Source organism: Pelodiscus sinensis, chromosome 2 (assembly GCF_049634645.1).
Source record: "Pelodiscus sinensis isolate JC-2024 chromosome 2, ASM4963464v1, whole genome shotgun sequence".
In the NCBI taxonomy this organism is placed as follows: domain Eukaryota; kingdom Metazoa; phylum Chordata; order Testudines; family Trionychidae; genus Pelodiscus; species Pelodiscus sinensis.
Window position 1 is genome coordinate 249,536,372 of NC_134712.1, and position 19,825 is coordinate 249,556,196.

At 43.9% G+C, this 19,825-nt stretch overlaps 1 protein-coding gene across 1 annotated transcript in view; it reads left to right on the forward strand.

The window, feature by feature from the left end:
- Positions 1-241: 241 nt before the first annotated feature.
- The window catches only part of GHRHR (growth hormone releasing hormone receptor), a 51,673-nt gene continuing 32,089 nt past the window's right edge, over positions 242-19,825 (forward strand). The window contains exons 1-3 of the mRNA XM_075922877.1: positions 242-3,851; positions 18,224-18,326; positions 18,935-19,042. Coding sequence (XP_075778992.1) covers positions 3,795-3,851; positions 18,224-18,326; positions 18,935-19,042 — 268 coding nt within the window. The 5' untranslated portion in view covers positions 242-3,794. The remainder of the gene's footprint in view (positions 3,852-18,223; positions 18,327-18,934; positions 19,043-19,825) is intronic.

Genomic DNA, 19,825 nt, shown 5'->3' on the forward strand with positions numbered 1-19,825 from the left:
ATAGCCTAGATGTCTTTGTGAGTCTGGGCCTGACATATTACCATGACCCCAAGGCAATGATAGGAGCAAATGAGCATGCTGAGGAGAATTGAGTGGATAACTGAGTCAGTGACCAAATTGAAAAATAAAATTGAAAACAGTTAGTGTTGAGTTGACCCAGAATGGATTTTTTTGTACTTCTCATTAAAATGAAAAATTTCAAAGAAAACCAGAGTTCTGGGTTTTAAAAAATATTTTGTTCAAATGTAAATTTTTTTTAGTTCTATTTTGGTTTCGGATTTTGCTTGTACACGTTTGTTTATTTAAATCTAGCTACATTTTTAGATGAAAAGTCATTTTAAAATGAAAGGTTAATGTGTTTCATATAGAAAATATTAAAGCATTCAGGGTACGTTTACATAGCAGCATTGGTTTGGAATAACTGATATTGTTTCGAAGTAACAAAGAGTGTGTCTATACAGCAAGCCATTATTTTGAAATAATTTCGTGCTGAAGGACGTCTTACTCTGACTCCTGTAACCCTCATTTCACAAGGAGTAAGGGAAGTCCTTAGTTGGGATTGATCCTGCCTAGAGCAGGGGGCTGGACTTGATGACCTTCTGAGGTCTTTTCCAGCTCTATGGTTCTATGATTCTTTGATTCTATAAGTCAAAGGAAGAGCGTTCTGCCTTCAACTTCCTGCTACATAGACAGTGCCAAAAGCTGAATTAAGCTATTTCGACTTTAGCTACACAATTGACATATCTGACATTGAGTATCTGAATTCAACTTTTGCCCTGCTGTGTAGATGTGCACTTAGACTCCCTGTCCAAAAAGCTATTTGCCAAATTCATCCTGAATTAATTAACGCTTTTAGTCAGATTGAAAATGGCATTTTTCCCATCAAATAAGCTCTTCATCTGAAAAACTATGTCTCGTTCTAATCCTGAGGGAGGTCTATGATCTTTCCAGGGGAAAAACAGGCTGCTTAGCATTTAGAAAGAAATAACATTTTGTAAAAGAGCAAGTCATTCTCTTCAGACTAGGTTCAGTTGTTAAAATGTCTTCCTAGAAAATAGAAATAACAACTTTTAGTGGCTATTGGGGGGTTAGTAATGAAATTCTTATCCTCTTGGTTAATTAAAAGCAAATGTTCTTTCTCTAGTGCATTCCACATACTGTGTGATGAAGACAGTAGCAATTTATTAAACTATAGTAAGGAAAATAATATCTAACTAATGGCTTAAGTGGGTAAGGATATGAAGATGATGAACAGCTGTTTTTAATTAGGAACATCCTGATGCAATAAGTGATTATACATATTATATGTAACTGGATTATTTATTGGGCTATTTGTTATTCAGCTTCAGCCAAATGCCACTGACCAATTTTCTGTACTGAGTTGAATACTACAATTAAGCATCTGATAGACCCATAGTTACAATCTTGACTCCAGTGCTTTGGTACTAATGTTGGACCCACCCCCTAAACTGAGTGAATTAAAAATAAGTCTACCTTGAGTTCATGAGAAAGTTCTGCTATTGCCAGTTAGATTAGAAAGCCATTTTCTATTAAAAAAACATGTTTCATGGAAATTTTTTGACCTATGTAAATGTGTGATGTTGTACTTAGCGTAGGGAGTGTGCCTTTTTTGATATGCTGATGAGGGACTCTTTAAGATACTCTTTAGTAGGAAAAGCTTCTCATTACCTCATTAATATGAAAATTAACAACCTTGTCATTAAATTCCAACCTGAGCTATTTTTAATAGGGACAGAAGAGGAACATTTTTACATATATATATATAAGCAAATCAAGTCAAATGTTGTTGATTTAGTCTTTGGCCATGTGAAACATAAATGAAATAAATCCATACGATAAACCCAATTAAATGTATATACTACCAGTAAACAAGCTACCATCGAGAAAGCTAACTAAGCAACTTGAAAAAAACAGCAAATGGTCTGGTAGCACTTTATAGACTAACAAAACATGTAGTTGGTATCATGAGCTTTCGTGGGCATAGCCCACTTCTTGAGTTATTCTTATGTAGACCATACACCTGTTTGTGCAGTCCTGTTTCTGCATTCACATATTTCCATTAGTATTTCTTTTAAGGACCGTACTCAGAAACCAATGTGCTTTCTGCAGACTTTGACTGGAGGTTCCATCAGCCTTTGCAGCATTGGACCTTGTCTACGTTAGAAAACCTGCCCCAAACAGAATTGTTGGTAGGGGATTGGTACAAGCCCCCAATGTAAACACTCTTAAACGGATTTAGCTTAATAGGTTTAAACACGATTTAATGCCTTTCACTTGGTGTTTCCTGAAGCAACTCTAGTGACTGCTCATTAAAATCCATCTACTCATTCCATATACAATCGAATTAAAATAATTTCAAACAATTATACTGTCTCTGTTTAGCAAAAAAAAAAAAAAAAAAAAGCTAGCAGAATACAATTGGTCTGTGCTCTGTGCTTTTGAGTCTGCAGCTGCTGGCCAAAATGGCCTAAATATCCATACAATTCCATAATTGCCATTTTATTAGGATAACTCTCCAAATATCACAATGTATAACTTATTTGTACTGATGTAAATTTGCATTTGAAACCTTCCCCTTTTTCTTATAAACTGGACGTTTGACTCACTCTCGTAGCCCATGTCAATGGTCACAACCCTCAAACTTCCTCCCCAGACCTGCATTTCAAGTTCAAATAGGATTTGTGTATGTTTTAAGTCAGTGGTGCTCCAACCTTTGCAGACAACGGTATCCCTTGCAGGCATCTGATTTGTTTTACACACTCAGTCTTCCCTTACTTAAAAGCTACTTGTTTACAAATCAGACATAACCCCTTCCTTCCCAGAGTGTCACAGCACAGTGTATTGCTTACTGTCTACTTTTTGCCATGTAATTATAAAATAAATCAATTGGAATATAAATACTGTACTTGGTTTCTGTGTATTGTATATAGAGCTGTATAAACAACTCACTGTCTGTATGAAATTTTAGTTTGTACTGGCTTCACAGGTGCTCTTTATGTAGCCCACTGTAAAACCAGGCGAATAGATAAATGGGCTGAGGTACCCCCCTCCATGGAAGACCTCTGTGTACACCTGGTATGTTGAGGAGTGAATGCTGCACCAGCGACAGGCCCAGTGCTGTTTCCTCCCTTCTCTGGAAAAGCAGAAGAACCAACAGACAGACTGTGACTCAGCAAATCAGAGTCAGCTTCCTAAACTGTTCTGGGTGCAGTGCCATGGTGCATTAGCCTGTATTCAGGGCGGATTACCTGAAGTCCTGCCTCTTCCAGGGCACGGAGCTGTCCCCAACACACACCTCACCCAGGTGTCTGCAGAAGCTGTTGGCTTCCCTGAATGAACATTAACAATCACCGTGTCTAGAGGGTTTGTCTCAGACATATTTTGTGTCTTTAAATGCACCATGCTCAACAGGAATAGACGTATTCATGCCTACTACATTCATTCTGTATTAAAGAGGCAGAAAGAGGAGTCTCATCCCAGGTGGGACTGCAAGCTACCATAATCTCAGGGACTGTCACACGATCCATCCTTTCCCATCTCAGTACATGCTGCAGGGTCCAAAAGGTGGAACACATGTCATTCCCAGCCTCATCAACCACAGCCTCGAGAGTTGTTAATATTTAGTTTCCTCGTCATTTGAGTCTTACGTCACTCCTGGGCAAAAGGATAAATGCTTCAGATCAGCAGCTGATAGGAGAGGGGGAAGAGGAAAGGAAGGGAAAAGGGCTCCCGGAGGCTGAGGAAGTGGAGGATGACACCGCTTTCTTTGGAACATGAACCCCCGTTCGTTGTACCATTGTGCCTTTTACTCACTGAGTCTTGCAGCTTTTGTAAGTAACTGCATTGAGCGGGTTTTCCCTCATTGTTTTCCCTAAGAAGCCAGGTTAGCACAGGGACAGCTGGTCCAGTGTGGTTCGGTTCATTGCATGCACATCTTTTTCTTTATTTCGCTTTGATCATATTAACACGTAGAAGATGCTCTTAAAGGTGCAGACTACAGCAGAAGGAAGGCACATGAAGCTGTAAGTACTGTATGCCTGTGCATTTCACTGCTTTAGTACTGCACTTTCATTATTGCTATGAAAGGGACACAGGACAGTTATCAGCACACGTTACTTTATATGTAAGCAGTAAAAGAGAGTATGAGAAATGCAATGGGGAAGAGAAGAGAGAAGAGTTGATGTTGTAGAGGCTGTGAATTTACATAATGTTTGCTTAGCCTTTGGAAGATACAGCATTAATAGAAGATGACATTTCATCTGCTTTCTTGGTAACATTTAAGATAATTTAGAATGTGAACTGTGTAGATAATAACGGAGCCAAGAACAAATTCATTGAATCAACTGTAGTTGCATCTGTAATTGCCAGGGCTTGATTTGGCTTCATAATTTCATGCATGTAAAAATACGACCTATCATGCTGATGTTTTGCTTCAGCCAATTGCTTGTGAGCCAGGTTGCATGACTGTACATGAGAAGAATAGTGCTTTGTATGATTGTTTAATTAAAATATATTGTGGTTTATTGCGTTTTGCGGTGGTATCATTTAATTTCCTTTGAGCCGAGTTTCTCATCCTTTTAAGGGTGGCAACCCCTTATTTTCACGTTTAAAAAACTGCGCCTTCTTCACATTTCCAATACAAGTCAGAGTAAAAATTGTATCAATTATAACAATGAACCTCTGTGAGGTGTGGGAGATTGGCAGATAGACCTTGAATGAGGTTTTCTTCACTTTATAGTGTAATAACAATTTCAGTGCCTTTCGTAAGCCTGGGGTGGGGAGGTGAAGGTTTCAAACTGGGCTTTGAGAAACAGCGGTGTTGTTTTTGTGTGGGCAGCATGGTATTTTCTTTTGGTGTGTGGAAAGAGAACCAACACAGCGATGGGGAATGATTTGGGAGCATATACTTGATCTGTGTATGCACTTATAGATGTTTCTGCTTGCACCATGTAATCAAAACTCTGTGCTGCAGTGGCACTCGATGTGTAATTATTCTGCATGGACAGGATATATCTGAACTTAGACCTTAGTGATTAGTCATAATCAGCATTGTTGAAGAGCATCACAAAGATCTGGGTGTTACAGTACGTTCTACTGAGCTGGAGTCTGCCACCAATGCTCAAGTAGAGTAGCAATGTGCTTCACATCGATTTCCAAGGGCCAACTCATAAAATAAGATGTTACTCAAGACTCTGTAAAGGTGACACAATTAGGCTGTTACAGACCATTAATATTGCTTTATTATAACTGAGATTAATTATGAAAAAGTTTAACTTAGCTGGAAATTAATCGTCCCATCTCAGCCATCAGTATACCTGGATGATTAGGAATAACTTTCCAGAGTGGTTTGAAAGAAAATAATCAAAACACCTCTAAAGTTTGTGAATGTAAGATGTTTTTGTGGCTTGTATTTGTTGCTTCTATGTAATGTATTATGGTACAGTGTAAAAAAGAGCCCAGAGATTGAGCAATGATGAAATTCATGAGAGAAAACAATGATAGATCACAAGAAAAACAAAAATTCAAATAAAGGGAGGACAAGATCCAATAAAAACATATGAAATAATGACAATGAGACACATTCTATTCCCAGTGAGTAGCATGTTTAGTTGCTCTCCCAAGCCAGATCCTGCATTCGTTTCTCACCTGAGCATTTATTTCACCTGAGTAGAGGTGACAATCGCAGCCTGATTTTCAGAGGGGATGGGAGCGCACAATTCCATTTGACTTATGATTACTCAACAGCTCAGGAAACAGGCTTGATGTTTGGAATACATCTCAATTTACTTTTTTTTAACTCAGGCAGTTTAATTTTACATCGCCAACAAGATGAATAGTTTATTTACTTCTTGCAGGAAACTAATCAGAAATATTCATCATGATCTTTATACAACTATTTTTTAGGTCAGATTGGTTTGTTTCATTCACATTGTATTGTGCCCTGAGGAAAAAATGTCATTGATCTTATAGAACAGAATATTAGAAACTTTTTTCTCCTTTCCATTGTAAGTGGGGCTTATAGCTTGCTTACATCTACCAATAGGAAAAGAGAAGCAATCTTAGCCCTGATAACTATTTACCTGACACTGCTGTGTTTATTTATTATCCTCACCCTGGCTCTTTCTGACAAATAAAAAAATTCTCCTTTTTCCTCTGGGAGCAATTCTGATACCCTTCTTCAGGTTCAGTAGAACTATTCCTCATGAGAAGACCCATTAATTTCAGTGACACCATATGGAGTAATGTTCTGTCCAGTGTGGGCAAAGGGAATTGGAATTTGGTCCTTTAATTCTGAAAGCTCTCTGCTCCTGCATGGATACCTCAAATGTACCAGCAACATTGGTTTTCATCCTCTAGCATCCCAAATCAGCTCTTCAGAAACATCATGGCCATTTCTACACTAGGAAACTATTTCAAAATAACTAAATTCGACTTAATGACTCCCGATTTTACAAAATCGAAATAGCATGTCCCCACTATGGGAGAGCCTCAAAATAAGTCTGAGGCAGGCTCCGTTAATGTGGCTGTGCTACCTTGACTTAGAGCCCCAGAAATCACTGTGGAATAATTAGTTCAAATTACTCTGGGGAGTAGTTATTCTGAAATAGCGGAACAGGAGTGTTCCCACTACCGCTTTTTCACTATAACTATTTTGAAATTAGTGTTATTCCCCGAGAAAAGCAGGAGTACAGATTTTGAAATAAGTGGCCCCTTTTTCAAAATAGCGGGCTTTGCAATGTGGACACTTCATGTATAAATTCAATCAAAGGGAGTTATTTTGAAATCAAGCACTGGTATAAACCAGGGTCATGAGTTTTGCTGCTCAGAAGCTGAATGAGCTGAAGTCTTACTATTGTACGAACAGTAAACTTCTCCTTTCCAACATGGGAGAGAAGACTCAGGGTACATCTACATTGTGTGGCTATGTTGGGATAATGGAAGTATCTCAAAATAGCTACCCCACGTCTTAACCCCACATCTTAATGGGTGTCTTGCCCGTTATTTTGAAATATTTTTCAAAATAATTGGCATGCTATTACGGCATCCCTGTAACCCTTGTTCCATGAGGATTAACGAGTATCTCAAAATAGTGCTTTATTTAGAAATTTGGCACTGTCTCGACACGCCAAATTTCAAAATAAGTTATTTCAAAATAGAATCAAAATAAGATATGCAATTTGCATAGCGCAAATTGCGTATCTTATTTCGAGTTTAGGGTGCTGTGTAGATGGACGCATCCTGAGTCTGGGACAGGTTCTGGTTAAATCGACATTCATTTGTGACCAGGGCTATGTCTACACTGCACGATTATTTCAGAATAAGCTATTCCAGAAGAAATACTCTGAAATAGCTTATTTCAAAATAGCACATCTACACTACAGGGAAGCCTGTCAATTAGTCTGCGGCTGGCTCCCCTAATGTGGATGTGCTACCTCAAATTAGAGCCCCAGGAAGCACTGGGAGGTAATTACTTTGAATGGCCTGGGGGAGGAGCTATTTAGAAATAGTAGCAGTGGAGTGTCCACACTACTGCTATGCCAAAATAGCTATCTCAGAAGAGATGTTATTCCTCGTGGAATAAAGTTTACAAACACTGAAATAAACTGCCCATTATTCTGAAATTATTTTGAAATAACGGGCTAGCTGTGTAGATGTTCCCCTCATTATTCCGAAATAATGCTGCTGTGTAGATGTACCCCAGGAGAAAGAATTCTTTTTCTTTTTAACTTGGTACTGATCTGGCATTTCCAGGATATTTTTACTCTCTGTGTATTCCAACCTGTTTCTTTGTCAGTGATTGACCAATGGCCTCTGCTGTATTTGATATCTCAGTGAAGGCATCATGTACATATATTTTATAACCATTTGAATATGCTTGGCCACAATTTACATAAGTACCAAGTGATTTTGGATAGCCAATTTGAAATACTTTAAGGTGTCATTTTCCACCTGACAGCTATGTTGTGGTTTCTGAAAAACAGGTCCTTTATAACAGCTCAGATTTAGCCCACATAAATACAGTCCCCAGAATCACCAATTCACTTTAAAAATATTAGGCCAGGAGACTATAATCACACCTGGTTTGGAGGCCATCTTTTCTGACCCAACTCTAAAACTTGAGCAGCTAGGGCAACTTCAAGATTTCTAGCTCTGAGTGGGCACAGACTGTCTGCAAGCCATAATGTGTGAAGTGACACAGCATGAAGGAGAATTCTGGGAGTGAAATATTTTCTCCTCCACCTTCTTAGCTCATCTTATATATACTGGGCTAATGCAGCTGTGAGGGAAAGGACTGTGTGTTTGACCCCATGAGTGGCTCAGAGCCTGCTGTAAGGTGTCAAGTGCCCTCCCCTTCTTGAAACAGGTAATGAAATGGTTATCTGCTAAGCTTCTGATCCTGACTTTCTTAAGGATATGTCTACACTTGCACCCTCTTTCGAGAGAGGGATGCAAATGCAGCTGAGTGAAATTTGTAAATGGAGCACGGATTTGAATTTCCCACACTTCATTTGCATATTTGCGTTATATAGCACTATTATATTATAGGAGTATATTATAGCAGTATTTCGAAAAAATAAATGCTGTCTAGATGCGGTTATTTCGAAAGAAAACCCTTCTTCTGAAATAACCTGTATTCCTCGTACAATGAGGTTTACCGGCTATTTCGGAAGAAGGGTTTTCTTTCAAAATAACCGCATCTAGGCAGCATTTCTTTTTTTGAAATAGCGCCATAATGCAAATATGCAAATGAAGCACAGGAAATTCAAATTCGCACTTCATTTGCAGTTTTGCTCAGCTGCATTTGCATCCCTCTCTCGAACGAGGGTGCAAGTGTACACATACCCTTAAGTCATGCAGTCCATCTTACCCCATGTGTAACTCCACAGAGTTTAGTAGGTCTGCTTGTTCTGTGTCACCTGGTCAATCACTGATGGATCAGACCGCAGGAGCAGAAAATGGGAAGGAAAGTAGATAAGGGATCATTGCTAGAGATGGGCCCAAGACTTAAAGTTCAAATTGGGGTCCCATAGTTCATGCTCCCATAGTTTATGAGTGTTCCAACTGTCGATTTTGATTAGAGCATTGTAGTAGCAAGAGGTGGTTACAAGTATGGCTCTATTTCCCAGTCCTGTGCCAATTTGGTATCACATCTCACCTGTTACTCCAACTATACACTGCCTTGGCAGAAAGCAGGATATTCATCCCCTTCCATTACCTGACTTCAGCTTGTGTTAGTGTAACACCAACAGACAGAACCAACCTGGGGAGCTGTGGAGCTTAGTGCATGAGCCACTACAGCGTGAGTTAAATGCCAGGTGGCTCTCAGATTATAGAGCACACCCATTCTCTCTCTGTAAGTGGTCTAAATGCCACTACAGTGAACCATATTGGGTAGATGTGTGAGGTACACACTTCCCTGAGATGAGGAAATGCATCCTGAGCTTTAGAAACCCAGTTGAAATCCCAGATGAGCCCCCACTTATGACACCAACAGGTGGAACTGAACATGGGACCTCTGGAGCTTTGTGCATGAGTCTCTAGAACTTTGAGCTAAAAGCCAGCTGTAAAACAAAAACTCATTCATCTATCTGCAAGTGGTCTAACTGTCATCACATGGAACAGTGAACCACACCCAGTAGGGCTACATCTACACGGCAGAGTTTTTGCACTTATACTAGGTACACTGGGAATAAGTGTATTGTTCAAGTGCCTTCAGGTGACGCTTATATGCTGTCCACGTTTCACATGCATACAACAGTGTTGGAACAACCACTGCACGGTACACAAGGAGCTTTGTCTTGGCACTGATGTCCCAGTTCTTAAAGACCCTTCATCTCAGGTGGGCAAAAGCAGAGCTTGCGCAGCTCAGGAGATGCTGGATTTCCACATCAATGTCAACTTTGGTGGAGAGATGACTCCCAAGGTATGGGAAATGCTCCACATTTTCCTGCAGTTCTCTGTTGATTTTAATAGAGGGCACATGAGATTGTCTCGTCGGTGAGGGTTGATGGAGCACCTTGGTCTTTTTGATGTTCAGTGTGAGGCCAAGATTCTCGTATGCTTCAGCGAAGGAGCTTAAGATGGTCTGAAGAGCCACGAGGGAAAGAGCAGCGTACTGCGTACTGGAGCTCCGTGATCAAAGTTGTGGAGGACTTGATTTTGGCCTTCAGTCTCCTGAGACTTAAAAGCATTGCATTCGTTCTGTAGACAATCTTCACACCATCTGGAAGCTTGCCAGCAATGAGATGGAGAGTCATGGTGATGAAGAGGCAGAACAGTTGCACTGCAGCCTCCACACAATCCTTGATGGATAGAAGGTCCGGGTCCAATGGCATGGAATCTACAATGATTGGGAATCTCCTGTCCACTCCATCCTTCATCTGCCTTCACAGCCATTGTAAGATTATCCTTGCTATCCTCTGCCTATTCTGCCATCGAGGACTTTTAGATAGATAGCCGATAGATACATAGACATATACTTGAACACAGGTTTGAAATTTTCTCTGAGTTTTCTATCCATTATAAAAAATACCATGGCTGAGAACCTACAGCGCTTATTATAATTAGAGGAAGTTGCAAATGCTTGTGACCTCTTTCAAGGAGAAACCAGAACTTTTAAATGGCCTGCCGTAAATTAAACTTACACGTTAACCAAGGGGCATGTGGTAAAAGTTCTTCCAACTTTGGAGACTAAACAAGCAAAAAGCCCTAAAAATGTGTTTTCCTGAGGCTGTGACAAAGTCAAACATTGTTTTGTCCTCACCTGGAATAGTTTAGTGGACTCCAATGTTGTTTTCACATGCAGAAGTTCTTTTGACCGTGCAAATGGATACATTTACACCCTGCTGAGTTATTTTTAGACAGAGTTCACTGAACCTATAAAATGTCCATTCTCTGAGGGTGCGTCTAAACTCGAAATAAGATTTGGTGTATCTTATTTCAAATCTATTTCAAAATCGCTTAGGGTATGTCTTCACTACAAAGTTAATTTGAACTAGCAGTCGTTAGTTCAAATTAACTTTCATAGGGTATGTCTACACTACAAAGTTAGTTCGAACTAACAGACGTTAGTTCGAACTAACTTTCATAGGCGCTACACATACAAACCGCTAGTTCGAACTTAATTCGAACTAGCGGAGCGCTTAATTCGAACTAGGTAAACCTCATTCTATGAGGACTAACGCCTAGTTCGAATTAAGTAGTTCGAATTAAGGGCTGTGTAGCCACTTAATTTGAACTAGTGGGAGGCTAGCTCGTCCCAGCTTGCCCTGGTGGCCACTCTGGGCCAAACCAGGGAAACTCTTCTGCCCCCCTCCCGGCCCCGGAGCCCTTGAAGGGGCATGGGCTGGCTATGGTGCTTGTGCCAGGTGCAAGCCTGCCAGCACCCAGCCAGCAGACCCTGCACCTGGCACAGCATGAGCCAGCCACCCGCTGCCACCCAGCCCTCCGCCTCTTCCCGGGACCAGGCTGGAGGATCCCAGGAGCCTGCCTGGGGCTGCAAGAGGTGGGCACCCAGCTGGTCTAGTGCGGAGATCGTGGACCTCATCCAGGTTTGCAGGGAGGCCTCCAATGTCCACGACCTCCACAATAGGCACAGGAAAGTGACCGTCTAAGGCAGGATAGCTGCCAGCCTGGCCACCAAAGGCCACATGTGAACCCAAGAGCAGGTTTGCATGAAAATCAGGGTGGTCCAGTGAGACCCCCAACCCTGAGCCCTGAGCTTAGAACATAAGAACATAAGAACGGCCATACTGGGTCAGACCAAAGGTCCATCTAGCCAAGTAGCCTGTCTGCCGACAGCGATCAACACCAGCTACCCCGGAGGGGATGGACCAAAGACAATGACCAAGCCATTTGTCTCATGCCATCCATCTCCAGCCTTCCACAAACAGAGGCCAGGGACACCATTCCTACCTCCTGGCTAATACCACTCCATGGACCCAACCTCCATGAATTGATCTCTCTTCTCTTTAAACTCTGTTCTAGTTCTAGCCTTCACAGCCTCCTGCAGCAAGGAGTTCCACAGGTTGACTCTTTGCTTTGTGAAGAAGAACTTTCTGTTATTAGTCTGAAGCCTGCTACCCATTCCTTTCCTTTGGTGTCCTCTAGTCCTTCTATTATGGGAACTAATGAAGAACTTTTCTGTATGCACCCTTTCCACCCCACTCATGCTTTTATAGACCTCTATCATATCCCCCCTCAGTCTCCTCTTTTCTAAGCTGAAAAGTCCCAGTCTCTTTCGCCTCTCTTCATATGAGAACTGTTCCAAACCCCTGATCATTTTAGTTGCCCTCTTCTGAACCCTTTCCAAGGCCAAAACATCTTTTTTGAGATGAGGAGACCACATCTGTACACAGTACTGAAGATATGGCGTACCATAGTTTTATACTTCCCCTCCTCCTTCTTCCCCTGGTTTACCCCTTCCAGCTCCCTCCTCTCAGGTTTCCCCCTCTGTCACGTTGCTGAATTGGAGGGAAGCAGCCAGATCGCTGCTGCACCCCTAGGTGGGGGTGTTGGCCCCAGAAATTGGTATGGGGGGAGCCATGTGGGGTATTGAATGGGAGATTATTGTTTGTTAATCTTATATACGCTATTTATGTGAGTGTATAATGTCTATGTGTGTGTGTAGGAATCTGTAATCTGTGTGGAAGCTGAATATTTCTGTGAATGTGGTTAAGCATGGCTATGGACAGGCTGAGTAGCAAAGCCCTGTGGAACAATGACTCTCAATAGGCTATGGACACACCCAAAGAATGGGATTTGTCACCTGAGGGCAGCCAGCAGGAAATATAGAGATTGGCCTCTGACCAGGTGACTTGCTGCAGACTAGAAGAGAGGCCAGGAAGGAGTATAAAGAGGCCATGTGGTCGATGCCATTTTGTTCTCAGCTCAGCACTTCATCCCAGAGGCAGCACTGCAGGGACTGAAGAGCCCGGAAGACCTGTGAACCCATCCTGATCGTAGGATGTGCAATAAGAACTTTTAAACCAGCAGCTGCAACATCTCTGCTAGAGCCTGCATCGAGAACTGGGAGATACGGTGCATGTAACGTACTGTACTTTAATAACCTTCCTCTCAGGCTTTTCTTTCTTGTAATAATAAACCTTTAGATATAGATTCTAAAGGATTGGCCCAGCGTGATTTGTGGGTAAGGTCCAGAGGGTAAATTGACCAGGGATCTGTGGCTGGTTTCTTGGAACCGGACAGAACTTGTTCGGGGTAGGTGGGATTGGGTGCTAGGACCCCCCACCTGTGTATAGGCCCGGGGCCATCTGGGGCACGGATATTGCTGGGGCGTCGGAGGGGTTTTGCTCGGGAGGCTTCAGGCAGGCAGCTGAAGCGCTCTGTGGGACTGGTTTGTGGCCTGTGTGGAGAGGTCGCCAGTCAGGGGGACTGTAAAGAGCCCCGGATTTGAGCAATTCGCCCTGAGCGGACGCCCTAAGCTGTGCCCAGACACGGTCCGGTCCGTCACAGTGGCGTAGTCGGCAGGATACTGTGACGGACCGGACCGTGTCTGGGCACAGCTTAGGGCGTCCGCTCAGGGCGAATTGCTCAAATCCGGGGCTCTTTACAGTCCCCCTGACTGGCGACCTCTCCACACAGGCCACAAACCAGTCCCACAGAGCGCTTCAGCTGCCTGCCTGAAGCCTCCCGAGCAAAACCCCTCCGACACCCCAGCAATATCCGTGCCCCAGATGGCCCCGGGCCTATACACAGGTGGGGGGTCCTAGCACCCAATCCCACCTACCCCGAACAAGTTCTGTCCGGTTCCAAGAAACCAGCCACAGATCCCTGGTCAATTTACCCTCTGGACCTTACCCACAAATCACGCTGGGCCAATCCTTTAGAATCTATATCTAAAGGTTTATTATTACAAGAAAGAAAAGCCTGAGAGGAAGGTTATTAAAGTACAGTACGTTACATGCACCGTATCTCCCAGTTCTCGATGCAGGCTCTAGCAGAGATGTTGCAGCTGCTGGTTTAAAAGTTCTTATTGCACATCCTACGATCAGGATGGGTTCACAGGTCTTCCGGGCTCTTCAGTCCCTGCAGTGCTGCCTCTGGGATGAAGTGCTGAGCTGAGAACAAAATGGCATCGACCACATGGCCTCTTTATACTCCTTCCTGGCCTCTCTTCTAGTCTGCAGCAAGTCACCTGGTCAGAGGCCAATCTCTATATTTCCTGCTGGCTGCCCTCAGGTGACAAATCCCATTCTTTGGGTGTGTCCATAGCCTATTGAGAGTCATTGTTCCACAGGGCTTTGCTACTCAGCCTGTCCATAGCCATGCTTAACCACATTCACAGAAATATTCAGCTTCCACACAGATTACAGATTCCTACACACACACATAGACACTATACACTCACATAAATAGCGTATATAAGATTAACAAACAATAATCTCCCATTCAATACCCCACATGGCTCCCCCCATACCAATTTCTGGGGCCAACACCCCCACCTAGGGGTGCAGCAGTGATCTGGCTGCTTCCCTCCAATTCAGCAACGTGACACCCTCCCCTCTCCCACCTTCTCTCTTCTCCTCTCCCACCTCCTTTCCCCAGTCTCCCCAGAGATTAATCCCTCCCCCCAGTTTTGTTCAATAAAGAGAGTTTCTATTTTTGAACACACGTGTCCTTTATTTTTTACATCAGGAAGGGGGGGTAGGGAAGGGTAAGTGGAAGGAGGTGAGGGAGGAATGGGGCACGAGCCCTGGGGTGGCTCTGCGGGCTCCTTGGGGTGGAAGCTCTCCTGCAGGGCCTCCTGGATCCTGACAGCCCCCCGATTGACCCCTTCGGATGGCAGCCTGTGGCAAGTGCAGCCAGGCTGATGGCTGAGTGCTGTGATATGCCGAATGAGGGCACTAAGGGCACTTCAAGACAGGACTGCTTTGCTGTCTCTCCTCGAGGTAGACAAGCAAGCGGGCAACCCTGAGAACTGTCTGTCTGGGGTGGGGGTCGGGTTCCTTTAAGCACAGCCCTCGGCTAGTCTGAGGCAGCAGCTCCTCACTCTAAATCCTAACCTGATGCCCTGCCGGCACTGGTTCTGGCCAGCCTTAACTTCGGTTCAGGGTCCACTCAATGTGGACATGCTAGTTCAAATTAGCAAAACGCACTAGTTCGAATTAGCTTAGTTCGAATTAAGTTAGTTTGAATTAGTGCTGTAGTGTCAACATACCCTTATTTTGGAAACAGGTGCATCTACGCAGTGCCAAATTTTGAATGAACGTGCTATTTCAAGACATCCCTTAACCCTTGTGGTATAATGGTTACCGGAATGCTGAAATAGCGCACCTGTCATTTCAAAATGGCTTGTGTAGACGTATCCCGAAATAGCCGTGCAGTGTAGTTAACTTGCCTATTTTCTGCTGCGGTTTCCATACAGCAGGACCAAGCCATGGCCTTTCAGTAGAAATGACTTCCATTTCTGATTAAGAAACACTACAAAGGAAGGGCAAATGTAAGCCCACATAAAAAATTACAAAGGGACTGTGTGCAGTATTGAACTGTCACTTTCATAGACACCTCAGATTGACTTCATGGACTGCTCTCTAAGGGTATGTCTAGGCTTCATCCCTCTGTCCACAGAAGGATGCAGGTTAGGCAGGTCGACATTGCAAATGAGGCAGGGATTTAAATATCCCATGCCTAATTTGCATAAAAATGGCCACCGTGTTTTGCCGACTCAGCACTTTGTCTACAAAAAGTGACAGTCTAGAGGGGGATCTGTCGAGAAAGAAAGCTTTTTTTGACAGATCCTGTAAACCTCCTTGCAAGGAGGCATAAGGGATCTGTTGAAAAAGGCTTTCTTTCTCAATGGATCCCCCTATAGACTGCTGCTTTTTGCCAACAAACTGCTGAGTTGGCAAAACGCAGCAGCCATTTTTATGCAAATTAGGTACGGGATATTTAAATCCCTGCCTCATTTGCAATGTTGACCTGCCTAACCTGCATCCTTCTGCTGACAAAGGGATGCAGTCTAGACATACCCTAACAGACAAAAAGGAAGACTGCATTTAAAGGTAGGGGGCACAGAAAACAGTGTCAGAATATCTCCTCTGGATTTATAGAGTCACACACAGCCCAATGTCACCAGTCCATTTTCAAGTCCTGAAATCAAAACACCCCTGGCTGTGTATGGAATTCCCTGGCATGGAATCCTGGATCTAACTAATCTCTTTCTTTCCCTTTACTCATGGGACCTAATGCAATGGCAAAACATTCAGTGTCTTCATTAGGAGCAGGAACTGAGCCTCAGATGGTAAGCTAATAAGCAATCAGTTCAAAAGGTCAGTGTATCAGCTTGGTACAAGCATGTAAATATGAATGGAGAACATTGGCGTATTAGGACCGTTACATTCTGTCCTCTGAATGACCTGAAAGCAAGAGATTTATTTCCCAAACTTGCTGAATATTTATCCTTCCAGAGTGAATATGAGCTGAGTCGAATTTAGTCAGCCACCTGTTCAGTTAGTAGATTTCATCTTCTTTTGATTGGTTTTTGTTTTTTTTTAAAGAATGCATGGATAGGTAACAGTTCTGCTCTGACTAAAAAGCATGGGTGGAGGCTGGGTGGAACACAGAGGGCCATATGTTGATATATGAGAATTCTGGATGATGCAGAGAAAAATGGTGCCAGGAGATCAAGGTATATGACATTGTCCCCTTCAGGGGCAGGAGCGCTTGCAGCACACAGTAGAGCTGGGTGGGAAATGGTTTCCCCTTCCTGTGAAAGAAACGGAGACTTCAAAATAGTTTTCCTTTTGCAGTGGGATAAAACTGAGATCTTTTGACATATTTTGGGAGAAAAAACAGAGAGGGAGAAAAAACAGAGAGGGAGAATAGTTCCAATAGCCCAGTAGTTAGGACACTTGCCAGGGATATAAGAAGTAGCTTCAAGTCCCTGCTCTATTTTATTTGGACTTCAATCTGTGTCATCCATATCCAAGGTCAGTGGCATAGCCATCAGGCTAATGAGTACTCTCCAGCAGGGCTCCCTGTGACTACAAATTCTATCCAGGACACCATAAACCTCGCCTGGTCAAACACAGTTGAAACTGACCCTTTCCTACCAAAAGTTTTGGTTTTGACAAATTGGCATTTTTCTCTCCCACCAAAAATAAAGACATGAAATTGTCAAATAGTCTCACTGGCACAATGTACTTGCCACCTGGTTGGGTGCCATGGAAAATCCAGTAGATTATGCCTATTTGTGGCCTTGGCACTCTTGCCCTACTTGACTCTTTGAAGGTCTGGGTTGGAATCCGGCTTTGCTGTAGCATGGGGAAGAGAGATCTTTGGTTAAAATCCTCTATGCACATCTCTCCCGCTATACCACAGCACACCAGGAGTGAAGGATAGGACTTGTCCATCGGAAGATGTGGTTGTGAGAGCCTCCAAGCACGGAGGATTATGTCCTGCCCATAACATCATTTGTGTGGGAGAAAGGCAAAGGGCATGAGACGACAACAGAGCCATTCCCTTAGAAGTCAGTTTCCGGAGATGCTTGTTAGGGTGTGTGTAGACTAAAGGATTTTGTCGACAAAAGTGGACTTTTGTCAACAAAACTATACCTGCGTCTACACTACCACTGAGTTCTGTCAACATAATGTCGACAGAACTCGACAGTTTTGTTGACGGCGGTAAATCTCATTCTATGAGGAATAATGCCTTTTGTCAACAGAGTTCTGTCAACGGAAGGCATTTATTGCATCTACACTATCTTTTGCATCTACACTCTCATGTTGACAAAGCAGCTTGCTTTGTCGACAGAACTGGCTGTAGTCTAGACGCTCTTTGTCGACAGGTGCTTTGTCGACAGTATCTGTCGACAAAGCCTCTGTCGACAAAAGCCTGTAGTCTAGACGTACCCTTAGACACCAATCTCGCAGAGGGCAAAACTTATGGCTGATGCTTCAGCAATGAACAGCCTTCCAAGTCAATGTTTAGCTGGGGACAGAATGTCAGCTATGAAGTTCATGGGGCTATACCAGCTGAGCCTTTGGTCCTTGGTATAAATCAGCAATAGTGACACTGGCTTCAAGAGAAGTCTGCTCATTTACACCAGCTGAAGAGCTGGCCCTATCGAGCTGGAGCTAAATAGCAGAATGGTGCTGTCCATGGGGCAAACTCATTGACATTTTTATTCCTAAGCCCCAAGTCAGGGCTAAGCACTCTCATGGGACGTGTCTCGTTGTAGGTGGTTGGGCAAACCCATCCAGAATGTGATTTTGTAGCTGAGCTGAAGAAAGATGAGACCGAATGTCTGCGGGAAGTGGAAGAGCGTGGAAATGAAACTGCAGGTACGGTTGGCGGCAGCTCCAGGGGGCGGCGAGTCACACAGGGAATGATCAGGGTTGCAAAAACCAGTTCGGAGAAACAATTGAATCCTCCCCGCTCAGTTCTAGACCTGTATTCAGACCTTTGGCTTCTTTCCTGTGGCTTCCCATTGGCTTGTGGCTTAAGCTCAAGTGATTTTTGTCTTTCGCTTGACATCCCACCTGCCTTTTCCCAGGCCTCGCCTCACTGTTCAGCTGTTTGATCACATTCCGCCACCCTTCATTTCCTTCTCTCGCTCCTGATGCTGTGCCCTTTGCCACGCCGCCTCATCGGCGTGGAATCATTTCTCCATCCGAGTGCACTGCGATGCCTCCCTCTCCTTATCCTGGTCTCTCCCCAAAGCCTACTCTTTCTGTGCTGCTTGCAAGAGGCCAGTGGGAAAAAAGAAATAAATGAATGAGACCAGCAAGTTGGACAGATACCATAATGCGAGCTGGTTGCAGAAACGTTCTTCGTGCTTCCCTCCCCCACCCGGTCCGACGCACTCTCACATGTCGCAGCCCGTCTAAAATTAGCCTCTCCATGTGCAGATATAAACGTGCTTTAAAACATGTTTTTCCTTCCCTGGCAGGCTGCCGGCAAACATGGGACAGGTTAGTGTGCTGGCCGGATGCAGAGGTTGGTGAGACTCTTATATTGCCCTGCCCGAAGGTCCTCATCCACTTCCTCAAGGAGCCAGGTGAGGGACCCTCGTGGAGCTACTTTATCTGTTTTGACTATGCCCTTTGCCCCTTGTGCTTATGAAAGCGAGGGACTGAGGACGCGGTCGACAAGCGTGTGGACCACGCTGGGCTCAGCCGAATGCCATTCCGTTGATTTCAAGAGGCGCTGAGGGTGCTCTGCGGCATGTGGAAGGCCTTGCACCGTTTCCATGACAGAGCTGGTTTCTGCAGTACTGACATCAGGCCTGCACTGAAGAGCCCAGAAGTCAGTCCAAGTTGAACCTCTCTAGTCCGGCACCCTCAGGACCTGACCGGTTCCAAACCAGAGAATTTTCTCGACCATGGGAGGTCAGTATTGTCTAGCCTCATGACCAACACTTCCACTGCTTCCTGGGCTGCTCGAGGACATTTAGGGGTAAATTGGAGCCAAAGAATAGCACAGAACACTGAGAGCCAGGATTGGTGGCTGTAAACAAACCTTATGGGACTGTGGGAAACTTGGCCACACCCATGAAAAGTGAACATCTGGCTAACGAAAATCACTCCGGACCATGGATGTTTCCAGATCAGAGAGTTCTGGACTAGAGAGGTTCAACCTGCAGACAGATCCCCCCTGGCTTTAAAAGGGTTGGGACTCATCCCATTGGATAAGCACTACTGTTCAGTTCATCCGCAGTGCTGTCTGAGGCAGGAACAGGATGGGAAGAGCTTCAAGCTGCGCTATAGTGTCGGAGGAGATGAAAGGATGAGGAATGAGTGATGTGGTTGTTCCTTAGGTTTAAGGTCCAGATGAGAAGCCT